The sequence below is a fragment of the Mirounga leonina genome, unplaced genomic scaffold (genome assembly GCF_011800145.1).
Source record: "Mirounga leonina isolate KUSES-001 unplaced genomic scaffold, KU_Mleo_1.0 Mir_127, whole genome shotgun sequence".
NCBI classification, from domain to species: Eukaryota; Metazoa; Chordata; class Mammalia; order Carnivora; family Phocidae; genus Mirounga; species Mirounga leonina.
Window position 1 is genome coordinate 13,058,891 of NW_023270316.1, and position 26,083 is coordinate 13,084,973.

At 41.1% G+C, this 26,083-nt stretch overlaps 2 protein-coding genes and 1 long non-coding RNA gene across 3 annotated transcripts in view; 1 reads left to right on the plus strand and 2 right to left on the minus strand.

Annotated features, from left to right (window-relative positions):
• The window catches only part of IPO5 (importin 5), a 44,062-nt gene extending 42,097 nt beyond the window's left edge, over window positions 1-1,965 (minus strand). Inside the window, exon 1 of the mRNA XM_035003156.1 lies at window positions 1,807-1,965. Within this exon, the coding sequence (XP_034859047.1) occupies window positions 1,807-1,896 (90 nt within the window). The 5' untranslated portion in view covers window positions 1,897-1,965. The remainder of the gene's footprint in view (window positions 1-1,806) is intronic.
• Window positions 1,966-9,002: 7,037 nt separating this feature from the next.
• On the minus strand, window positions 9,003-10,057 carry LOC118009636 (nucleoside diphosphate-linked moiety X motif 13-like). Its single transcript, XM_035003785.1, is given in 3 exon segments — window positions 9,003-9,394; window positions 9,397-9,629; window positions 9,631-10,057. Coding segments are annotated over 3 exon segments (1,044 nt in total). The 5' UTR covers window positions 10,050-10,057.
• Window positions 10,058-20,295: 10,238 nt separating this feature from the next.
• Window positions 20,296-26,083, plus strand: part of LOC118009282 — an 11,988-nt gene continuing 6,200 nt past the window's right edge. The window contains exons 1-2 of the long non-coding RNA XR_004678868.1: window positions 20,296-20,495; window positions 20,588-20,740. This is a non-coding gene — a long non-coding RNA (uncharacterized LOC118009282). The remainder of the gene's footprint in view (window positions 20,496-20,587; window positions 20,741-26,083) is intronic.

Genomic DNA, 26,083 nt, shown 5'->3' on the forward strand with positions numbered 1-26,083 from the left:
AACTAATCAATGCACATTACTTCCAAGGACAAATGCTACTTTTAAGTATTCCACAAGTAAACCCGGCAAAGTCTGAAAAGATAGGTATGCATGTATTCCCATTTTTAAGAGGACAATGGAAACCTAATGTCCATTCATAGGAAGGTTGACTGAATAAATAAAACATCCATATGATGGAATACTACATAGCTGCTTTAACAAAATCTCTTATGCGGCAATGTGAAATATGTTGAGTGAAAAATCCAAGTTGCACAACAGTATGCGTATGAAAGGCCCATTCATGTAAAAATGAATGTATACATTTGCACTAGTAAAGATATTTTCAGGGACTACTCACAAGACACTTAAAAGTAGTTGTCTTTGGGGAACGGGGAAAAAACGATTTGCGCTGTTTAAATTTTTACCCTGAACACGTATCACATGTATAATACATGAATCAAAAATCATTAGACTAAAGTTAGTAATTGTTTAAAGTGCTTTTTCATACAGAACTGAACTTCCATTGTATTTACTTTACATATTATAAAACCACTAAGCGTAGCCAGCATATCTTAATCTAGTCAAAGTAAATATTAACAACATTGTGGTTCTAAAGACATGTATAAAATTCATGACAAGAGGACTTGTCCCCCAATTTCATCAGCCACATGTAAAATAAATTTCTGCTCTGTAAAAATATCTGGCTGAACATCCTTCACTGAATCTTATAAAAATCTTTAATCTCGTGGTGGCAGAGAACTCTACATATAATCAAGTTTGAAGACAGGTTCTTATAATGCACTTAAAAAATCTAGAAAGTTTCTGCCCTTCCCTTTTAGCGTCTCCCGTATATATCGTGGTCTCGACACTGACAGCATTAACATTAGTCTTATACTGAACTACGTGTGTCTTGATGCTACTTGGTAAAGAACTTGCAGATACATCTGAAATACTGTCTCTTGAAAATATATCCACAGCTCCACAATTTGGAGGCCAGAAGCCAGAGGTGGCTTAAAAAAAAAAAAGAGAGAGATTCAGGTTAGATTTAATGAAATTAAAGACTTAAACATATGGTGGCACTGGCCCACTTAAACAACGAAGTCCCAGGACATCGCAGTTATGTTATGAGACCACAAATCTCTAGAGATCAAAGGAAATTTGTCCGAAGGAAGAATAAAGGTGGAAGGTGCTTGGAAAGAAACCCTAAAGGCAACTCACAAAACCGTGGGCGGGTGGAGGGGAGAGGGAAATCCAGCTTCCGATGCTGGGGACTAGACAAGAAAAAGAGGACTAAATGGAAGTAAGTGGAAAAGCAAGAGAAGACACACGTTTCAAAAGGAGGGGATGGGGGAGGGAGGGAAAGACGAGGACAGGAGAGAAGCAGAGGTGATGGGTCAGGGAGCAGCCGGGGTTTGGGGCACCAGGAGGGCTGGGCTGGGTGGAGACCGAGGTTGGAAGGGCGGGGGAGGATCCCACCGGGAGAAAGCGGGAAAGGGGCGAGGGGAACCCCGGGCCCGCCCCACACCCCACATCCCTCCCCGCCGCCCGGCTTCCCCATCTGGGCGGGGGCAGCGTGTCAGGAGTGGCCGCACGTGTGTGCGAGGGGTGGCGGGGTGGTAACTGGCGCCGGGCGCCGCGGGGACAAGGGCCGGAAGGGCCCGGGGGCACGGCCAGGAGCCGCGGGCCGCCTCACACGTGGGCTGCGCGGCCGCCGCCCGGCCCGGCCTGCGCGGCCACGGCTGAGCAGCCGAGGCCCGGCGGGGCGGCGTCGGGGGAAGGGCTGCGCGCCGGCCCGGGCGCGGAGTCGGGGGTGGAGAGCTCGGTTACCTCTGCCTGTTTCCGGACCACATTGTCGGGGCTGAGCAGGTTTCCCAGGAGCAGGTAGAACTGTTGCTGCTCCGCCGCGGCCGCCGCCATTGCGCTAGGCGTGTGAGAGAGAAGGAGGGAGGGGAGACAGCAGCCGTGAGGCGCGCTGGCGGGCCGGCGGGAGGGGTGGGGGCGGGCCCAGCGCGGGGACCTGCACCAGCGGCGGCGCGGGGCTGGGGAGGGGCGGGGGGGGCCGGGCGGGAAAGGGCGGGGCAAAGGGGAAAGGGGAGGATGGGGCGGGGCCTCGCGACCCCTCACCCCGCCGCGGCCCCCTGTGCCAGCTTCTCATTGGCTCTGGGCGCGGGAGGCGGGGCCGAGGCCGCCGCCTCCGGGGCCGCGCCGATTGGCCACGCACCCTGCAGTGCCGTCACTGGCGACTCGCGGCGGGCAGCCCGGCTAGTCGCGGGCGAGGTGGGGCGGGGACTTTGCCGGCCAGCTGGGGCCTGGGGTGACGTCGGGAAGGTGGCGGGAGGGGCTGGCTGGCGGGCCGCGCCGCGCCGCGCCGAGGGGCGTGAGGTCCGGCTGGGGAGGTGGGGCTAGCTTCAGAGCGCGGGAGATTTCGGCGCCGCGGGCTGTCCGGCCTCCTCCTCTGCCGCCTGCTAGCCCCTCCCCGCGGCCCGCGGAGTGCCCCCCAGCGCCAGCCCCCTAGGTCTCTGGAACCCTAAACCCCCACTCCCCTGGGAGGAGCTCCTGTGAAGCCCACTTCCCACTTAAATTCCACTCCCGGGTTCACAGGCTTCTTCATCTGTCAGACCCTCCGACCTCCCCCAGGACTATGACTCAAGCCGCCCCTTCCTCCCGCGGTGCTCACCAGTGACTCACACCTTCGGCTTGTCCGGCAGAGGTGTTGCTCAGCCCTGGGCTCTCCCGCCAGGCCTCCCCTCCCCTCCCCTCCCCAGCCCAGGGTCTTCGGGAGTTGTCCACGTAGCGCATGTGCCTCCAGCCCCTCCCCACCCAGGATCCGAGACTATTCCTTGAATTCCTTGTTTTGGGGTCCCATTCTTTCAGTGATCGGGAGGAGTTGGGAGAGAGAACCCCTCCCTAAAGCAACACTGGTTTGCAGAGCTGATCTAAATGTTTATGGGTTCCTACCGGTACTGAGGGGCGCAGAGACCTGATTTCAATAGCATGAACAATACACCCAATCTTCCTTTACTACTGGAGCTGCCCAAATCGGAGAAATCAGTGTTTAAATCAAAGGGCACTTCTCTTGAGCCCCTACCGAGTCCAGTGTTTTGAGCTAAGGGTGATAGTGAAGAAAAGAATTCATTTTTGCCTCTAAAGGACAGTGGTAGGAAGGAGGTTCCACATTAGGTGAGAGAGTACTACACTTCGGGCAGCCCGTAGGGAATTTAATTTCCTATTGGCTGTCCTGAAGTTCTGCTCTCTGGAAATTTACTTAAAACATTTGCTTTTAAGTGAATGATTTTAAGCTTTAGCTGTATGTTAGAATCCAGGCCAGTGGGTCCAGAATCTCTGGGCTGAGACCCCGGGATCGCTATGCAATTGTGATTGCCAGCCAAGATCTTTTAAAGGATTCTAACGAATTGGTGGAGAAAACTCCCTTAGAAAGTTTTAGCTGTGTCAGTGATGCGTTCTCGACAAGAGGTCTACAGACCTATCTTTGTAGAATTGATGTTTCTTAGATGTGACAATTTGTTGTTCTTATGACACATTATTTCTTTAAAGATAGACCGTTATGTAGATTAATTTGGGGTAGTTCTTTTTTTTTTTTTTTTGCTTGATATTTATTTATTTAGGTCAGCGGTGGTCATGTCTGGATTCTGAGGAGTTTTTTTTCCTCACTCAAAATTATTAAGATTTTAGGAATTACTTACCAAAACCATTTTATGACTAGGTTACCAGGGAAATAAGATGACCTGTCTAGAGGCTTGCTTAGGTATGGCCTGATCTCCAGTTACTTTTTAAAAATCTGTGGTATGTGTTTTATTGGCAATGACTCTGTAGATTACATATATTTGTTTAATAATTATTAAATAATAGAAATTCCAACGTAAGTCTACAGATATGTCAAGGTAGGGAGCTTGTGTTTTTGGTGAGGCAAAGCATAAACTTATTATTTCAGGTTATAAATAAAACAAGTTAATGGTGACATCAACTGCTAGAATATGAAATGTCAGCCTACCCTTATTTTAATATTGTAAGTTTCCAGTCAAAAGGGAAGGAGATTTTTAAGGGTAAGGAATAAAGAGATCCCCAAATGGGAGAAATTTCTGTAAACTTGGGGTGATTATCAGCCATCCTGACAACTGAGACCAGTTCTGGTGTCCAGGAAGCCTCCAAAGTGGGAACTGCATTTTCAACAGCAGGCCTGCCAGTTTGGAGAGTTCCTAATGCTCAGCCTTTTGGGAATTTATGGCACTTAGAAACCCATTTCCCATGGAGAGAGTCCTGTTTGTTTTATGAGTATTCTCTCCCCATAAGAAAATAGCTCGGATATTGTATAATGGCAGCCCATAGGAATATAGGTTTATTTCCCAAGGAGATTAGATGTTGGAAGGTAAAGAACCTTGAACTTGAGTGAATTTGGGTATTTGGTCTCCTACTACTTATGTACACTTGAGTGAGCACTTAATGTCTCTAAGCCTCGATTTCTCATCTATAAAATGGAATAATAATGGCTGTTAAGGTATGATATTAATCACAACAGTTCTGACATTAAATTATTTGGAAATGAAATGGAGGGGTGGAAAACCTTAAGTTTTGTTCACTCCCGATTAGCTGTCATTGCTTTGGCCCAGTTAACTGTGAACAGCCAGCTCCTGATACCTTTCACTTCAGCTTATTAGACCTGACCCTACCTCTGTTAAATTCTGGGGGCATATTTGCTCAGAGCATTTACAACCCCTTGTGAAAAAGGGTGAGGTTGGGAAAATGGAAGACTTGAAGTTTCTCTCAACTAGGACATGAAATCTAGGTAATTTAGTTTTTTTTTTTAAAGATTATTTTAGAGAGAGAGGGAGTAGGGAGAGGGGCAGATGGAGAGAATCTTCAAGCAGACTTCCCGCTGAGTGCAGAGCCCCACATGGGGCTTGGGGCTCGATCTCACAAACCCTGAGGTCATGACCTGAGCCAAAATCAAGAGTTGGTGCTTAATTGACTGAGCCACCAAGGTGCTCTGGTAATTTGGGATTTTTGTTGTTCGTCAGAAGGTACTGCACAGCCTGGTCATGACCTATTTATCATAATACAGGAGGCAAGACTCCTTAACGAGAGAGCATCAGAATCTTCTTCAGGTACTGCTCTTGGTTTTATGGGTTTTCATGTTAATGGGGGTGGTTGGAGAAGTTAGGCTTTTAAAAACTCTGTGAAAGCTTCTCTCAGCTGGAGTAGAATTTGGTCTTGTCTGTCATTTCTGGTTTATTGGATGCTGAGTGTAAATAAAATAAGATTCTCCCAAATGAGCAATCTGTAAATTTTTAAAAGTTGCCCCAGGACTCCAAAAGAACCTCAACTACTTGTCCTGGTAGTTGTAAGCACACGTGCTCTCTGTATCACAACTTATTATGAGGGTCAGTTTAAATAATATAAATGAAAATATTATAATCTATAACTGTATACAGATATGAGGTGATGGTATTCTTTACAGGTGTTTGTATTAATAGTTAACTTGGTACAATGAAAAAAGTTGGCTTTGTTTTTTCATTTGTAAAAGGGGAATAACACTTCTTCATAGGGGTATTGTAAAAGTTAGGATAATATTTGTAAATTCTCATGGCATGGTGTCTGTATAGTACTCAATAATTATCAACTATTATTAATTAGACAGATTTTAGGATTAAATAAGGAATAGACCTCAGACAGCTACATGTGATATGGATGTATGCATCACACTGTGTGTGTAGAAAGTGTATTTGTATATTTTCTGTTAGTCTCCCTCCCAATTATGCAGAATAAAATAGTACATTGATGGATTAAGGATAGTTAATAGGCATTGGACTGATAAATAAGATTTCTAACTCTTTCTAATATTGATGCTATTTGTTGCTTAGGTAAGAGCCAGCAAAAGAGATGAGAACTGTTGAGAAAAGTTGTTTGCTGAAAATAAAATGAACTGTTTACATTTCTTCAGCTGCTTTTTATCAAGACTTTCAAACCCCTGTCTGAAGCTGTCTGTTACAGTCAGAGCATGCCAACCAGGGGCAAGTGAAACCTTCATATTCCCAAAGGGTACTGCACCCAATAGTCAGCAAATTGTTAAATTGAAGACAAGCAGGGGATATTTGGATTCGATTAATTTCTTTTGCTCTTTCTCTGTTTCTCTCTCTCATAGTTTTATATGTGAAAATTACTGAATTCTGCAGGTTTTTGGGTACATTTTAGGGAGGTGTAGAGTTTGGAGGCTAGGATCACAGGCTCCAAGAGCCAGCCAGAATGAGAATTCAAATAATTTTGACTTTACAACTTGCATGCTGTGATCTTGCCCAAGTTAATTAAACTTTCTCAGCCCCAGTTCCCTCTTCTATGAAATGGAGATAACAGAAGTACCTTCCACCATGTGTTAAAATACTTGGCATAGTGCCTATCACAGAGTAAATGCTTAATAAATGTTAGCTGTCATTACTGATTCAGATTGAAACCTCCAAGATTCGTAAATTTAATTCTGATTGTACATCTACTTGTTAGGTTATTATGTTTTTATACTCCTATTATATAAGCAGTCATGTTATAGCAATGTATAATAAACTGTGGTTAAGAAAAAATTATTTAAGTTTGATGTAATCAAAAGAGAGCATTTTAAGGCCATTTTCAGTTTTAAATGCTATAGTTCTTTGTCCAGAGTGGTAGCCGCTAGCCATTGTGGTTATTGATCACTTGAAATGTAGCTAGTTTGAAATTAAGTGTGCTTTAAGAGTAAGGTGCAGACTAAATTTCAGAGACCTAGTAGAAAATTAAGAATAACAATTTTATTGTTATTGTTAACAATAACAGGGTGCCTGGCTGGGTCAGTTGGTTAAGTGTCCAACTCTTGATTTCAGCTCAGGTCATGATCTCAGGGTTGTAAGATGGAGCCCTGAGTCTGGCTCCGTGCTCAGAGGGGAGTCAGCTTGAGATTCTCTCTCTCCCTCTCCCTCTGCCTCTCCCACTCCTGCTCTCTCTCTTATTTATTTGAGAGAGAGAAAGAGAGCACACATGAAGGGGGAGGGACAGAGAGAGAGGGAGAAGCAGACTCTCTGCTGAGATCCCAGGTCCCTGGGATCATGACCTGAGCCGAAGACAGATGCTTAACCGGCTGAGCCACCCAGGTGCCCTAAATAAATAAATCTTAAAAAAAGGAATAATTAACAATTTTATGTTGATCACGTGCAGAAATGATAACATATTGGGTTAAATAAAATATGTTAATTATACTTATTAATAAGTGATAACTATTAACTGCATTAACAATTTTTCCGTTTTTACTTTTAAAAATATGACTATTAGAAACTTTAAAATTACATGTGTGACTTGCATTTGTGGTTCACATGTTATTTCTATTCAACAGTACTTCGCTAGAGAGTAAAATAACCAACTAGCTATACACAAGTGTCCTACATACTTTGTTAATTTAGATTTAGGAAGTGACTTGTCAACAAAGTGAAAATAAGTTACCTTATAGTGCTTTCTGTTGCTTCCAGTTTTCCGACTTGATTCTCAGGGATTTGGAGACATGGTACAGTACTTCCTGAGCAGTGTTCCTTGCTTAGGAATTTCCTTTCCCTGCTGGTTGGACATTAAAGAGATTTGTGAACCTCTAGAAAGTAAGACTCCAAATTTGATCCTCTAGAATAAATCCTTATAAGTTAAGTCAAGAACTAGTTAAGAGCTGGGGGAAAGAAGAACTCTTTTTATTTTTTATTTTTTTTTATGTTGATTTTCATTTAAATGTGGTGAATGGTTTAAAAGCCATCATTCACTGTATTGTAACACCTGAAATAAAAATATACATAGCAGAAGAATTTAGTTTTAAGTGTTTTTCTGTGGAACAAGGTAGGTTGAAAGTAAAAGGACGGAAAAAGATATCCCATGTAAACAGTATCCAAAAGAGAGCCAAAATGGCTATCCTGTATCAGACAAAATAGATTTTAAGATTAAATTATCTAAGACAAAGTAGGATATTTTATTATGATCAAAGCATCAATCAGTCAGGAAGACACAGCAGTTACATACACACGTACCTACCAACAGAGCCCCAAAATACATGAAGCAAAACTTGACAGAACTGAAGGGAGAAATTCAAAAAAATAGTTGGAGACTTCAATCTCCACTCTTTTGTGTGTGTGTGTGTGTGTGTGTAAATTTATTTTATTTCCTCCAGATAAATTCTCCCTTATGACAAGGTATAGAATGACATACGTGAATGATGAGCAATCCTAAATTTAGTTTATCCCATAAAACAAGAAATGGTTCGCTCTCATTAATCCCTTAGCTGAAGTTACAACACTTAACAGTATGCAAATGGCAGTGACCATTTTATATTTAGGAAATCAGACATGGCAAAGTGATCATCTTTTCCTTGGGTCACAAGCTGAGCAAGTAACAGCAAAAGACATAGCTCTCTTAAGCCCCACTGGGATGCAGTTACCCCAGCAGAACATCACTGCATCTGATTTATTACAGAGTACTCTGAGGAAGGCCTTGGCTCCCACTTTCTTCATCCCTTCAGATGCCTTAAAGAAATAAGGCTTTTACTTAAATACCATGTACAAAATACCTGTACATGAAAGTTTTAATGTTATATTGTGCCTTTTTTCTTAGTCCTATGAGGATGAAAGGTAACTCAGTAGTGGGTTGAGATTTGCTATGTATCTTCAATACTAAGATAAAATTAAAATTATACCAGGCACATTTTGGCAGTTAGTGTAAACCCAGCATTAACGAGATACATGCCAAAAGATGTTTGCTTCCAAGACAGTGAAAATGGGTGCATGGGGGCCTATATCCAAACTAATGCTTCAAACTTCCCTCTGATTTTGACAAGTGTCATTATCAGTTTGGCACTTTGGTTGCCTGTGAACAAGAACTTCCTTACACTGCTATATTCATCCTCGTTCTGCCTTAGTATAAAGTTGGAGATGGCCTTTGGTCACCTCCCCTTTATCAACTGATCTCATTTATGCCCCTCCAGGATACTGATCTAGGTGGCTCAATCTGAGCTAAACGGGCAGGGTAGAGCAGGACGGCTTTTCCACCCACTCCTTAATCAGTTGGTGGGCAATGGCTAACTTAGGGGGCAACCAGAATGTCCCATACTGTTGCCGAGTATATGGATTGTTTTTCCTCAGGGCTGTGGCTACCTCATCATAACTGAACCAGCCAGCTGCCTCTAGTTCTTTCAAGTTCACCTGGATCTCTGTCTGCCCTGCTTGCACAGTTGCATGACAAGCAATCATGAGTGAGCTAGTAGGAAAGGGCCAGTGCTGGGATGCAGAGTACTGCAGTCTTTCCACCTCCAATCCCACCTCTTCTGCAACTTCTCTCCGGACAGCCTCTTCCAGACTTTCACCTATATCACAAAAACCTGCCAAGGCAGAATACATTCCCTTAAGGAACTCTGGCGGGCAAGCAGACATCGAGTCCCATCTGACACCAGAGTGATCACCCCAGGAGCCATCTGTGGATAATAGATAATCTTATTGGAAGGGCACACACGCTTGCTGCCAGTCATATTCTTCTTGGTGGGCTGCCCGCTTCTGCTACAGAACTGATGAGCATCATGCCAACAGAGAAGAGCCTGAGCTGTGGTCAGCAAGGAGGCATCCTTTGTATTCAGCTGAAAGAGCCTTCCTCAGCTCAGTGAAAGAGCCCTTGAGCTCTGTCTCCATTTCTGGTTTCTGTAAGGAAGCATTTATGGAAGAGGAGCTTTTTAGACCTAGATCCAGAGCAAACCACGCTTCATGCTGTTCAGAGCATCCAGTCAGCACAGAGTCTTCTATTCTTTGTGTGTCCTGTCCAAACCTTGCCAGGAGCCTTTCCAACTCTAGTAGGCTATGCCTGGAGGCCTGGTATTGGTGTCCCAATTTCTGAAGCAAAGGAGCCAGGCTATGAAAGAGATAAAATGCTCCTGTCTGCTGGGCTTTTTTACATGCATCATCATCTTCCTTCAGTTCAAATAAATACCGGGTCTTAGTGACATAAGTTGACAGCAGCCTAAAGTACCAAAAAGATTTTCTCCTGCAAGCAACTCCACAATACAGGGACATTGTCAGGTCTTTGAATTCTGTTGGGGGAGGGTGCCTTCCTAGGCCTCAAGAATCAGCAGAAACCAGGGAACTCCTCTCAATCTCCACTCTTAATAATGGATAGGACCTCTAGGCAGAAGATGAACAACAAACAGAAGACATGAAGAACACTATACACCATCTAGACCTAACAAACATCTGTAGGACACTCCATCCAACAACAACAGGATACATATTCTTCTCAAGTGCACAGGGAACATTCTCCAGAAGAGATCACATGTTGGGCCATAAAACAAGTCTTGGTAGATTTAAAAAGACTCAAATCATACAAAGTATGTTCTCCATCTTCAGTGAAATGAAATTTGAAATCAAGAACAAAAGGAAATCTGAGGAATTCACAAATAAGTGGGCCAGCATCCCTTCTAAATAACAAATGGGTTGAAGAAGGAATCACAAGAGAAATTAGGAAATACTTTAAGATGAATGAAAACAAAACCACAGGAGACCAAAACTTAAGGGATACAGTGAAAGCAGTGCTCTTGGGAAACTTCAGAGTTGCAAACATCTTTGGTAAAAAATAAAAGAGAGCTCAAATCAATAATGTCACCTAGTTTCTTCAAAACTAGAGAAAGGGCAAACTAAACCCAAGCAAGCAGAAGAGATAATACAACCGAGAAAGGAAATAAGTGAAATGAGAATTAAAAAACCAAGAGGAAAAAAAGCTGCTCCTTTGAAAAGATCAACAAAATTGACAAACCTTTAGCTAGATCAAGAAAAAAAAAAGACTGAATTACTAAAATTAAAAATAAAAGGGGCTATTAATACCGCACTTTCCGGAATAAAAAAATTATAATGAAATGCTATGAACAGTTGTATGCTAACAAATTAGATAACATGGATGAAATGGAAATCCCTAAAAAGTCACAACTACAAAATGAAATTGAGAAGAAATAGAAAATCTGAATAGTGGGGTGCCTGGGTGGCTCAGTTGGCTAAGTGTCCAACTCTTGATTTCGGCTCAGGTCATGATCTTAGGGTCCTGAGATGGAGTCCCACATCCAGCTCCATGCTCAGTGTGGAGTCTACTTGTCCCTCTCCCTCTGCTCCTCCCCCTGCTTGCTTGCTCCTGCTCTCTTTCTCAGATAAATAAATAGAATCTTAAAAAAAGTAAAGAAAATCTGAATAGACCCATAACAAGCAGAGAGACTGAATTAGTAATAAAATTTCCCACAAAATTCCAGGGCTAGATGGCCTTATTGGGGAATTTTACCAAACATTTAAAGAAGAATTAATACCAATCCTTTCTAAGGTTTTCCAAAAACTAGAAGCAGAGTGAATATTTATTCTATGAAGCCAGTTTTAACTTGATACCAAAACCAAAGACATCACAAGGCAACTGCATACCAACATAAATATTGATGCAAAAATTCTCAACAAAATCCTAGCATACTGCATTCAGCAACATATAAAAAGAATCATATATCATGACTAGGTGGGATTTATCCTAGGAATGTGAAGTTGGTATAACATAAGAAAATCAATCAATGTAATATACCATATTAATGGAATAAAGTATAAAGACCACATGATCATTGAAATTGATGCAGAAAAAGCTTTTGACAGAATCCAACACTCTTTCACGATAAAAACACTCAACAGACTAGGAATAGAAGGCAACTTCCTTAAATTTCCATCTATGAAAAACCCACAGCTAATATCGTACTTACTGGGGTGAAAAATGAATGCTTTCTTCCTGAGATCAAGAAAAAGACAAGAATGTCCATTGTCATCATTTCTATTCAACATTATACTGGAGAGTCACAGATGGTATGATCTTGTATAGAGAAAATCCTGATGAATCCACAAAAATGTTATTAAAACAAATAAATGAATTCAGCAAGGTTGCAGGATACAAGATTAATACACAGAAATCATGTATCATGTACTAGCAATGAACAATCAAAAAATGAAATAAAAAAATCTCTACGATAGCACCAAAAAATAATAAAATACTCAGAACAAGTTTAACAAACATATAAGACTTATACACCAAAAATCATAAAACATGGCTAAAGAAATTTAGAAATATCTGAATAAATGGAAAGGCATTCCATGTGCATGAATTGGAAGACTTAATATTAAGATGGCAATACTCCCCAAATTGATCTACAGATTTAAGCAATACCTATCTAAATTTCAACTGCTTTTTTTCTTCAGAAAAAGCTGATCCTAAAAGTCATATGAATTGCAAGAGACTACACATAGCCAAAATAATCTCAAACCAAACAAGAGTTGAAGGACTCACACCTTGATTTTAAAGCTTATTATAAAGCTACACTGTGATACCGGCATAATGATAGACACAAAGATCCATGAACTTGAATGAGGACTTCAGAAATAAACCTTATATTTGTGGTCAATTGATTTTTGAGAAGAGTGCCATGATGGTTGATTTTAGGTTTCAGCTTGGCTAGGCTATGGTGCCCAGTTGTTGGGTCAAACACTAGATGTTTCTGTGAAGATGTTTGTAGATGTGATTAACATTTACAATCAGTTGACTCTAAGTAGATTACCCTCCATAATGGGTGGGTCTCATCTAACCAGTGGAAAGCCTGTATAGCAAAGGCAGGTTTCCAGAGGAAGAAGCATTTCTGCCTCAGGACATAGAAACACCTTTTGGCTTGGTCTGCAAATTTCAGACTCCATACTGCAAAATCAACTCTTGCCTGAATTTACACTTGCTGTCCTGCCATGAGGATTTCAGACATGCCAGTCCCCATAATCACATGAGCTAGTTCCTTAAAATAGATCTCTTTATATATATCCTCTTGGTTCATTTTCTCTGGAGAACCCTGACAAATACAGGTGCCAAGGCCATTCATGTGAAAGCACCGTCTTCTCAACAAATGTTGCTGGTACAACTGGATGTCCACATGCAAAAGAATGAAGCTGAACTGCTGCCTTGTACCATATGCAAATCTCAAAATGGGGCATAGACCTAAATATAGGAGATAAAACTGTAAAATTCTTAGAAGAAAGCAATAAGGCCTTTGATTAGGCAATGGTTTCTTAGATATGGCACCAAAATTACAAAAGACAAAAAAGAGAGGAAGGATAAATTGGACTTCATCAAAATTAAAAACTTCCGTGCTTCAAAGGAAACCATCAAGAGCGTGAAAAGACAACCCATAGAATGGGAGAGAATATTTGCTCATCCTATATCTGATAAGGGACTTGTATCCAGAATATATAATGAACTGTTACACTCAATAATGAAAAGACACCCGATTAAAAAGTAGGCAAAACAGACATTTGAATAGACCTTTCCCCACAGAAGATACATGAGTGCAAATGGCTAGAGAGTATGTTAAAAATGTTCAACGTCATTAGTCATTAGGGAAATATAAGTCAAAACCAAAAGAGGGTATACTGCTAGGATAACTATAATAAAAAAGACAATAGCAAGTACTGATGAGGATGTGGGGAAATTGGGACCCCTCATCCTGGACCCCGAGCACATTGCTGATCGGACCATAAAATGGTGCAGTCAAGCTGACAAACAGTTTGGCAGTTCTTCAAAAGTTATGCAAAAAGTTACCATATGACCCAGCAATTCTACTAAATACATGCTAATGGAAACATATGTCTACACAAAAACTTTTACATGAATGTTCATAGCAACATTATTCATGATAGCCAAAACGTGGAAATAATCCAAAATATACATAAACTGATGAATAGATAGACAAAATGTGGCATATCTATTTGGCAATAAAAGAAACAAAGTACTGATACATATTGCAACGTGGATGAACCTTAAAAATATTAGGCCAAGTGAAAGAAGCCAGACACAAAAAGTCACATATTTTTTGGTTCCATTTATGTGAAATGTCCAGAAGCAGCCAATCCATAGACACAGAAAGTAGATTCGTGTTTGCCAGGGGCCTGGAGGGGAAGGGAGGGAAGGTGGAGTGACTGCTAGTTTCTTTTTGGGGTGATGAAGATGTTCTGGAATGTGACAGTGGTGATGGATGCGAAACTCTATGAGTAAACAACTGTATATTTAAAAAGTGTGAGCTTTATGGTATGTGAATGATATCTCAAAAAAGCTGTTATTTTAAAAACTGTTTTTCCTTAGTGATCTGAAGGAAATTGATCCAGACCTCAATTACTGTTTTTTTTCCTATTTTCACACTGTTTTTAATTCAATTCAGAATACACGGATGATAGCATTCCTCACCTTCAAACCTGAGCATTCCTAAGCCATTATTTTGGAGGAAAGGGACTAGAGAGATACTGACATGATTTAGTCTATCTATTTTCCTCTCCATGCATTTGCTATTTATAGCAAGCATCTCACAGTTTGGATACTATGATGTGCACATTTTACCTCATGCATTATGATGGCATTCACAGTGGAATATCAATTGTGACATCAATCTACAACTCAAATTTTCATGTACTGGCAGGAGAGAGTTTTAGCTGGCTGTAGTTAATGAAGTAGAAACAAAAGGAACCTCATAATATAGTTCATACTCTTTAATTCCATCCACACTATGTGTTGTACTGCTTTATGCCACGCTTTACTGTGTTAGCATTTTTTTTTTTTAACATTTTACTTATTCACTTATTTAGCAAATATTTATTGGGCACCTTCTCGGCAGTGGGCACTCCTTGTGGAGATTCAGTAGTGAGCAGGACTGGGTTCCCAACTTCATGGAGCTTATCTTTTAGAAGAAGCCAGACAATAAAAAAGTCAACTGAGTAGATTAGATAGCTCATACGGTGACCAGTGAAAGGAAGATAGTGGGTCAAGAATGACTGGGTGGAGTTGGGTGCTACGTTGGGGGAGATACTTGAGCAGAGACTTAAAAGATGAGACGATTAAAGAAATGGGAGAAATTCCTATTTCCAGCAGAGGACACAGCAAGTGTAAAAGTCCCAAGACAAAATGGAGTCTGGTGTATTCCAGGGAGGAAAGAAGGGTACAGCCAGAGAGGAGTAAGCCATGAGGGGAGGGCTGAGAGGCAAACAGGGGCCAGATCGCCGGGGGCATTGTAATCCTTCAGTAGTATGACTTATTCTAAGTGGAACGGGTTAAGTAAGGGATATGACGGGTTTTAACAGATCATTTAACATTTAAACAGTTATAAAAGGTGATTTTGGAGTAATATAGAAAACAGTAGGAGGGAGTGAGGAGGCTGGGGGAGCATGAGGAGGTCACTGTGGTACTCCAGGCCAGAGAATAAGGTGGCTTGGACTACAGCAATTGACAGTGTCCAGAGTGGTCTGATCGAGATAGTTTGCTTTCCGAAATAAAGCAGGATGTAGGGTGCAGAGGCAGATCCAAGTTTTGTGGGACCTGAAACCTAACACAGTTTGAGGCCCCTCTATAAGAAAAATGAAACACCGAACATAAAATGAGGTCCTCTGGAGGGGCTCTGTGCGAGCGAAAGATCTGGAAGTTTAAGCTTCTAGAGCTCCATGGTGAATGCTCCTCTGGAGGAAGTGAGATAGAGAAGTCGAGGCTGCCTAGGATTTGGGTCTGAGCAACGACAATGCCACTAAAATGAGGATGTGTGTGGGGTAAGTTCTGGCGAGAAGAAATTGAGAGGCGAGTTTCATTCATGCTAAGTTTGAGATGCCTAGGAGACATCCAAGTGGGGGATGTCCAGCAAGCAGTTGGACAGGGGTGCCTGGAGCTCAGGAAGAGGGTGGGGCTGGAAATACCAATTGAGGCATCACATTCATGGCATTTAAGGCTGTGGAAGTGGATGGCATCACCTGGGGAAGAGACAAGAGGGTCAAGGACTCAGCCCTGAGACATCCCAACATTTAAGAGGCCAGGCAGAGGAGGTTTATTATTTTTTAAAAATTTTTTTATTATGTTATGATAATCACCATACATTACATCATTAGGTTTTGATGTAGTGTTCCATGATTCATTGTTTGCATATAACACCCAATGCTCCATGCAGAACGTGCCCTCCTTAATACCCATCACCAGGCTAACCCATCCCCCCACCCCACCTCCCCTCTAGAACCCTCAGTTTGTTTTTCAGAGTCCATCGTCTCTCATGGTTCGTCTGCAGAGGAGGTTTATAATTCACACATAATATAAATATAATCCTAAGGGGGAACCGATGGTAGTGCATTGAACATGATTAGTCATCTTAAATTCTAATTCCCTTTTGATCTCAGGTTGGCAAGGGACTGACACCTAGGAATCCACTAATTAATGTCAAGATAGTTGGAAGAACAAGTAGGCACAGATGTTAAAGAAAAAGTCAATCCTATAACATTTTATTTGAAAGGATTATTTTTTATCTATATTTTTTTTGTACTTCAGGAGTAATAGTATTTATTTGGTGCTAAGGAAATACTATTTTCTCTAAATTTTCTTCAACTACTCAGCTCTCTTACCATCGAATCTACCTCTCTACCTCTTGCTTAGAAACAAGGCTATAACAATATGGAATTAAAATAATTATTTAAGGACATTAGTTCAAACTAATACGGAGATGTCAGATGCTGTCCTCCCATCTCAATAGAAGTGTGTATCTAATTAGCTTTATGCTGACGTTTTTGCTCTATTATCAAAGAGATAATAGTTCCTGCCCTTTTAAAGAATGTGGGAAGGGAGTGGGGAAAAGCAGGAATGTGTTTTAAGCTCTCAGTGCCAAGTAAAATAAGAATGATACTGAAACCATGTTGTAGAAAGGCTTGTGTTACTTGGATTCAGCTGTAAGTCAAGTCTTTTCTTTTAAAACAGAACTGCATATAGAAAATCTTGACAGAGGCACAAGCTTAAAGCTGGAATATTGATTGGTACTTGTGTCTAAATACCATCATGATAAAGGGATTCCATCATTTCTTATTCAGGTTGGATTCAGGCAGAATCAGTTGCAGGGACTTCTTCCGGGGGCTCGGCCCATATGCCTTGACTGTTTAGTGGTTCTGAGCTTCAGAATCAGGGCTAAATCTCTTCCAAGGAAAGAAAACTATTTATTCTATTTAAAAACTAGAAGAAAACGACAAGACTTAAGCTGTTAACTTGAAAAGAAGCTTTAGAGGAAAGGTATCTATAAGTGATAGTTTATAGAGTATATTAAGTCAAAGTAAGGAGATAGAAAGTGATAGTGGTCCTATTTTTAACAGGGTGGTCAGGGGAGACCTTTCTGAAGAGCGGACATTTTAACATCTGAGAAGGGACTGCTTCATGGAAATTAATTTTCTGAAAGAGCAAAGTTATTTCAAATATTAATATTAAAAATGCTCCACCGTTTTATGTATCAGATTCACAATATCCTAGCCAACAAGACTTCCCTCCCTTCTGTGTCTGAGTGCTACCCTTCTGTACATTATTTCATCAACTGTCATGTTTAACCAATGAGGCTTCAACCATGTTTTCATTAAAAAAAAAAAAAGATGCACTAGGGTCAGGGGATCCCGGTTCTAGTGGGAGTTCCACCACCAACCAGCTATGATCCTGAACTTGGCCCTGAAGGCTTCTCTAGGCCTCCATTTGCTCATCTGTAAATCGGGAGTGTTGGACTCGATCCCTAGGGTTATCTTCCCAGTCCCAGCATTTGAGGGTCATTAAGTCAGTTATCACACTGTGTTCAAATAGGGTGATGAGTACAGAAGCCACTTAGGGTTGCTCATCCTGAAAATGAAATTCCTCTGGATCTCTGAGATTTGAGGTCTTATGTCACTGCCTGCTTTTCTCAAAGTTTTTTTTTTTTTTTTCATTTTCCTGTCAGTCATCTGCCACTTAATGTAGCTGCCAACATAAAATGATGGCTGTCTCTGCTTGTCACCTGCTCTCATCATCTGGTTTGCTGTGCTTTGGAAACCAGGTAACCTTAAAAGGCTATGAAACAGGCACAGAGGACAGAATGAGCTTTATGACAATTATTATTTGGCCGCCCAGGTATTTTTAATTTGAGGGTTCATAACTGTGTTCCAGTTGCATAAATCTCCTAAGATGCTAACACAATGCTGTCTCCCACGACTAGAGTTATGGATGTTCCAACACATATACGTATAAGCAAGCGACAGAATAGAGCAAAACTCATCAGAAAAGTCTAAATTAATCTCTGTGTAATAAAGGCATTGCCATTGACAAGTCCCCTGCATCTATCTAATAGTTTTCTTTGTAATTTTGTCTTTTTTTTTTTTTTAAGATTTTATTTATTTATTTATTTTAGAGAGAGGGCATGTGTGAGTGGAGGAAGGGGAAGAAGGAGGAGGGGGAATCCCAGAGCTTAAAGTGGGGCTTGATTTCATGACCCTGAGATCATGACCCTAAGATCATGACCTGGGCTGAAACCAAGAGTCAGACACATAACCGACTGAGCCAGCCAGGCACCCTGACTTTTTTATACGTAGTTAGGGGATTAAACTCTAGGAGAAGCAATTAAGTAAGGTAATCCATTAGGTTAGTAGTCTTTTTACTGCTTAGTGGTTGATTCAGTTTTCCCACAATGAATATGAATTATGTTTTCTCTCATTTACTTGACTAGTGAGGTGAAAATTAAGATGAAATATACTCAGCCTCTGAGAGGACACAACCATAAGATATTTAAGTATTTTTAATATTTTTAGAGGCCTAAGTTAGGACCTCTAAAGATTTTAAATAGAATTTATTTTGAGGCACTTGAGAAATTAAGAGTCTACAGGAAAGTAGGATAGAAAATCCTGGTGGATTGGATTTTGGTTAGTCGGTGAATAAATGGTGAAATGATCATGAATATCACAATTGTAGGAAAAAGTAAGACCTTTTTGTCATAAAGGAAGTAACACAATTAGCAGCGGCCAGAGACAGAACAAGGTCGGACGGTGATAGTCTTACTTAGGTACTGCAAGGACCCTGATCAGGGAGAACAGCTGTGCCCAAACATGGGTCCTGGAAAGGTTTCTCCCTGGAACCACCTAAATGAAATAAAACCTCATTTCTTACTGTTTTGGGGTGGTTACACACATAATTAAGGCAACGGTCTACATTCTTTTGGGCAACCCTAAACAAATTATGCTTTAAGTACATGAAAGCAGTTGACAGCTAATCTAAGAAGACACAGTATCAAGGAACAATGAGCAGTCATGGTATTCTCATTCTTTCATTCTTGGTTTCTGTCTAGTAAGTTCTCTATCCTTTCCCTTCCTTGTCGATACTACCATGGGGCCTCCGGAAGGTAAGAGAGCTAACAGGGCTTCCTGGATCTCACACAGAGAGACTTCTCCATCCAAAACCACCCAAATTGGTCCCTTGGTATGGATTAGGTTCTTAAAATTTTTCATCTAAATTTGAGGTTTGGGGCTTACTTACAGTAGTCAGAGCTGTTCTCGGCACTGTGGTTGCTCCAGTCGTGGGATGTCATTAATCCCACAGTTCTGGCCTCATGGCTCAGAGAGGTCACCATGGAGACATTGACTGCAATTATGACCCGCTGTAGGCAAGCAGTGTCATGCTGTTGGCCTGTTTCAATTTGCCCACCGTACAAGCTTTATAGTCCATCCAGGCATTCAGATACTATAGGTTAACCAATCTGTTCCCAAAGCCACAGAAGGCAAAGGGAGTTCTGACCTTTGAGAACATAAAACTCATGCTGTTGAGGGCTACTCAGATTGGGTACGCATGTTGTCATGGACTTCAGCTTTGAAACTATAGGAGTGGTTTCCTTATCTATGGATTTCAATTCTATTCTAGTAATCACCACTAAAAAGAGAAACTGATTTCTAAAATAGGTAAAGATAAATTTCTATGGAAACAAGAGAAATTCCCTATTTTTTTTAAAGATTTTATTTATTTATTTGAGAGAGAGAGAATGAGAGACAGAGAGCACAAGAGGGAAGAGGATCAGAGGGAGAAGCAGACCCCCTGCTGAGCAGGGAGCCCGATGCAGGACTCGATCCCGGGACTCCAGGATCATGACCTGAGCTGAAGGCAGTCGCTTAACCAACTGAGCCACCCAGGCGCCCGAGAAATTCCCTATTAAATGTGTTTTTGGCAGTTTGGTTTATAGTTCAAGTTCTTATATGATATATTCACTTACCAAGTTTGGCCTAGATTGTCCTGGTCCTCCGTGACCTAGTTTTGCTACATCTAGCATTCCATCATTCTGTTTATTTATTTTTGTAATTAATTAAAGCTAAACTTTAATTAAAACTCAACTTTTTGGTTTTTAAAATTGTTTCATAGGACATGTTCAGACCCTTCTTGATGGGTCATATTTTTTATTGGTGACATGTGAGGTCTAAGCACTTTCAAAGTCTCTGCAAATTCTGAAAGTTCCTCGGCTCCATTCCTTGCTTCTTTGTCCTCATTTCCATCACATGTTCTGATGTTTTGGCCCACAGGCAGGGGTGATGGCAGTGAGGTGTCCTCGTGGCTTTTTGCTCAAGGATCCTACCAAGAATCCCAAACCAGAACTTTTGCAGCTTAAGAATCACTGACTGAATTATAAGGTGATTATAAGATGTATGAAGAACACATTAAAAGAAAGAATTGCAGTCTTTCCTCCAACCCCTATGATACTGACAGTTGTTTTGTTTTTTAGAAGGTGCTGGCTGACCTTGGCTGCCATGGCTGAACTTCGGGCATTACAAACCTACACCAAAGACTGGATTCAGGGGAATGTCTGTTGATTTGTTCAGCAGCAGGCACAACAAGTGCAAGAATAGTTGAGTAGGAAGCATCATAGTAGATAAAGGTAGGCTGGAGAATCAGGTATGGGGAGGGCTGTGATGGGTGTTTTGCATTATGGCCCTGTTCGCCTTTTATGCCACTCAGTATCTAGCCACAGATGAGCCAGAAGAGTCTTGGGTAATCAGAAAGCTCTGTGACTTGTTTTTCTTCTCCTTTTTAAAATGTAAAATTTCTAATTATCATTTAGATATTTTGCCCTTCTTCAGTTAACAATAGTTCAGATCCTTCAAGCTGTTCATGTAACCTTCATAACATTTCCTTTAATACTACTATTTGGGATGGTGGTGTGCATGTCAGTGATGGATAATATAAGTGGCCTTTTGTCTTAAAAGAAAAAAAAGAAAAACTCCTATCCTCAATTCTTAAATATTCAATAACTCATATTGTGTTCAAGTGATCAACTGTGGTGCCTTCCGCTGCCGCAGAACTGGTCATAATTTTTTTACTCTTAACTCTTAAATCTTACATCTACCCACTCACAAGTGGGTACATCCTTATTTCCTTCCTACCATCATGAGCCTTATTTTTGGGACTGTTGAGCCTACAGACTTAAAAAAAAACTTAAAAAATATTTTTGAAATGTTCACATTTAAATGAAGCAACATGATAAATTATTATAGAGATGAAGGGAAAGGCCTGGAAGCAGAGGGCTGGGTTTGCCCATCCATGGCTGTACCTTTCATGAACATATTCGCACTGAGCCCCTGCTGAACTGCTTATCTTGAGATGCATGTTTTCATGTTACATCATTCACTTAGGGAAACAGCTCAGCTATACTCTCAGCTGGGGTTGAAGATGGATCACCTCATAATGTAATTCAGACAAAAACCAGGTTTATCTTTTCAGGCAATAATTTCAAAGTGTCATAGAAAATGAAGCATATTTGCCCACTGGCCCCTTCTGTGTCAGTTTTTGCACCAATATAGAGAGCCTGTTTTGCAGGACTCACCGCTCAAAGGGCCTTCCTGAAATGTATCTCCATGATCCTCTACTCAAAAGTTCTTCTCTGCAGGGGCGCCTGGGTGGCTCAGTTGGTTAAGCGACTGCCTTCGGCTGAGGTCATGATCCTGGAGTCCCTGGATCGAGTCCCGCATTGGGCTCCCTGCTCAGCGGGGAGCCTGCTTCTCCCTCTGACCCTCTCTCCTCTCACGCTGTTTCTCTCTCTCTCTCTCTCAAATAAATAAATAAATAAAATCTTAAAAAAAAAGTTCTTCTCTGCAGGAAGTAGGGACATTTTGAATCATTTTATCTTCAGCTTCCATTCTATGAAAATCCGACGTGAGATATGAAAATTCTTGCAAACCATAGATTCATAGAACTAGAAAGAACTGGAATAAATCAAACTCATTTGATTAGGACTCATATAATTTATATAATGGAGGATTAGGTGTGAAGCAACCCAGAGATTAAGAATCTAGTATACAGGGGGTGCCTGGGTGGCTCAGTCGTTAAGTGTCTGCCTTTGGCTCAGGTCATGATCCCAGGGTCCTGAGATCAAGCCCCACATCAGGCTCCCTGCTCAGCAGGAAGCCTGCTTCTCCCTCTCCCACTCGCCCTGCTTGTATTCCCTCTCACTGTCTCTTTCTCTCTGTCAAATAAATAAATAAAATCTTAAAAAAAAAAAAAGAATCTAGTCTACACTTAACCTTTCAAAAAGAAATTTTTCTAGGCTTCTGGGTGGCTCAGTTGGCTGAGCATCCAACTCTTGGTTTTGGCTCGGGTTTTGATCTCATGGGTTGTGGGATTGAGCCCTGCTTCAGGCTCCTTGCTCAGTGGGGAGTCTGCTTGAGATTCTCTCCTCTGCCCCTCCCCCCACATGCACACATGTGCACACTCACTTTCTCTCTCAAAGTAAATAAATAAATCTTAAAAAAAAATTTTTTTTTCATGGGAAAAGGATCTGAATAGACATTTCTCCAAAGAAGATATATAAGTAACCATTAGCACATGGAAAGATGTTCAGCATCATTAGTCATCAAAGAAATGCAAAGCAAAACCACAATGAGATACCACTTCACTCACTAAAATGGCTATGATAAAAAAGTCATAATAACAGTGTTGGTGAGGATGTAGAGAAGTTGGAACCCTTCTTCACTGCTGGTGGGAATACAAAATGGTGCAGCCAATTTGGAAAGCAGTCTGGCAGTTCCTTAAAAAGCTAAATAAAGAGTTACCATTTGACCCAGCTTTTCTACTTCTAGGTATATACCCAAGTGAAATAAAAGCATATGTCCACACAAGCACTTGCACATGAATATTCATAGCAGCATATTCATAAAAGCCAAAAGGTGGAAACAACCCAAATGTCTAACAACCAATGAATGAATAAGCAAAATGTGGTCTATCCATACAATGGAGTATTATTTGGCAATAAAAAGGAATAGAGTACTGATACATGGCACAAGAATGAACTTTGAAAACATTACGCTAGGGAAAGAAGACAGTCACAGAAGACTGCATGTTATATGATTCTATTTACATGTAATTTTCAGAATGGCCAATCCATAGAGACAAAGTAGATTAGTGGTTGCCTAGGGCTGGGGAAGATGGGGGTACAGAGGTTTTTTTGAGTTGATTAAAATATTCTAAAATGGGTTCCGTTTATTGTTGCACAACTATGAATATACTAAAAACCATTGTTCTATATCTATCTATCTATCTATCTATCTATCTATCTATCTATCTATCTATCTATCTATCTATCTATCTATCTTTTAAGTAGGCTCCACACCCAGCATGGAGCCCAGTGCAGGGCTTGAACTCATGGCCCTGAGATCAAGACCTGAGCTGAGATCAAGAGCCAGGAGTTGGACAGTTTACCGACTGAACCACCCAGGTGCCCCAATGGTGTACTTTAAGTGGGTGAATTGTAGGTGATGTAAATTATATCTCCAGGTTTCCTAGCTCAGTTTTTGATTATACTAATTACCAGAAAATTCTTTTTTATATTCAGCCTCACTATTTTTGCTCACTGTAATCAAAACTCATTCCTTCTTGTTTTGCTAATGACAGAGAGAAGTAAAAAAAAAAAAAAAATCTTTATCTTGAATCATAATTCTAATACAAAAAGGTCGTTATTAAATTATCTGTTTAGGGGAACCAATTTCAGTGTCTTTAACCTTTTCTCGTAGAATCCATTTTTACACCATTGATCGCCTTTGTGATCTTGTTGCTCTTGTTGCTTCTTAACCTCTGGGCCTCAGGGCCTTCATCTGTAAAATGAGAACATTGGCTAGATTTCAAAGACCCCTCCCAGCTCTGAAGTGAGTGCCAGTATCCTTTGAGAAAGCATGGACATATAAGATAAAGATATTTTCTTGAGCCATTGCAGGCATAACTAATCAGCTATGAAAAGAACCTGGAAATACATGGAAGTAGCAATGTTTTGAAATAAGTGAACATAGGGTGAAGTGGGCACAGCAAAAGACTAAAAGGTAGGACACTTGATATCTGCTTTTATGACTCATGGGAAGATTTTGGAGAAGTCAAATGACCTTTCATGTACACTTTCTTTTATGTAAAGTGGACATCGTAAAATCTGCATGCCTCGCTCTAAGACATGTTCCCATTGAATGATTAAATGATCAAATATTGTAATGCAAAGATTTTAACAATGGGTTATATGGAGTTCAAAACAAAAACACTGTCATTGACAGGCTTCTTTCTTTCAAAAAACTTACATCATCTAATTTTTTTTTTTTTTGGTCCCATTTCACTTTGGTCTTCTCATCTCCTCTTAAACTTAATGAACAAGGCATAGTAAAACTTAAAGCAGACATGAAAATGAAATGTGAATAAAGTGAAGAACCTAAAAAAATTAATAAAATATTTTCCTTTTGAATTTGGCCTTGTAAAAGTCTATGTGAGTTGTGAAAATTGTTAAGGATATTTCTAGTTGACCCTTCCTGCACAGCTCTATTGATTTCACTGTTAAGCTGTCTTATGTTTTTGGTCAGATCGCAGGCACGGGAGGTCAAGGGACTGTGTCTGATTTCTCTTTTGTAATACCTCAGTGCCTATAACAATGCATGTATCTGGTATTTACTCAGTAAGTCCTGATGTTAGTTGTTGCCTGGTAATGGAAGAGATTCAACTGGTAAATGTAAACATAAAAATGAAAATTTTGCAGTCCAGATAGATTTTTTTTTTGTGGGCCTAATGATTTCTGAGGACCTTAAAAGCTAATTAATAGCACCTTAGGCAATGACAAATAGGATATTCATGAGGCCAATTACATAATAACAAGACTTAGAAAACGGAATGACAGACACCAGAGTTTACACACCTAAATGAGGGCTATCTTCAAAGTAGGGAGACTATGCTTTTTCCAGTGATCACACCCTTGCTCAAAACAATATGGAAATTTCCATGTTGGGAATTGTGTTCAGTCAGATTGCCATGTTTAGGAGATGTTTAGGAGAATCAACCTCATCACTTACACTCACACAATGTGGTTAATTCTGTGTCTTTTTCCTTTCTTGTAAGCTTCTGAGTTATCAGAGAATAGGGTGCTTTGTCCAAGTGACATTGGCACTCTGCCAATTAATGTATAATTGGGGTGAGAGATGGGCCTGCCTTAGAGGGAGGAAGATGGACACTCACAGAGCTGAGATTGACGTTGTTCTGGGTGCTTTCGGGGGGGTGTTCCTTCATCCTTAAAACAACCATTAGAGATAGGTGGCACTTTACTCAAGAATCAGGGTGCATTCAGGAACATACGCACGTGTCCTCGGTCCTGGACAAGTCCGGATGGGCTGTGCAAAGTCGGAAGCTGCTGGGGGTCACCTGGCACTTTGCTCAGTGTTGCCTGGGAGGCCCCCTGAAGACAAAGCAACACCACCGCAGCTTCTTAGAGCAACAAGCAGTGCTGTTGTCCCCAGCCCGCTTTCAGTGCCTGGACTAAACTCGTTCACCTGGTTAGGGCCAGGCTGTCCTGAGGCCGTTCTGCTCCTCCAGAGCTGGGGACCCACTCCCTCCCCTTCTCAACCCTTGCTGGTTTTCTCACGCTCCCCTAGGTGGTCTCAGGTCCTCCCCAGCTCTTGTTTAAGGATAAACTTCACCGGTTGCCTCTTCAGAGCTTTCCTTTCTGACTGCAAAAGAAAAAGAAAGAAAGAGAGAGAGAGAGAGAGGGAGGGAGGGCGGAAGGAAGGAAGGAAGGGAGAAAGAAAGAAAGAAAGAAAGAAAGAAAGAAAGAAAGAAAGAAAGAAAGAAAGAAAGAAAGAAAGAAGAAAGAAAGAGAAAGAAAGAAAAGAAGAGAGAAAGGAAGAGAGGAAGGAAGGGAGGAAGGAAGGGAGGAAGGGAGGAAGGAAGGAAGGAAGGAAGGAAGGAAGGAAGGAAGGAAGGAAGG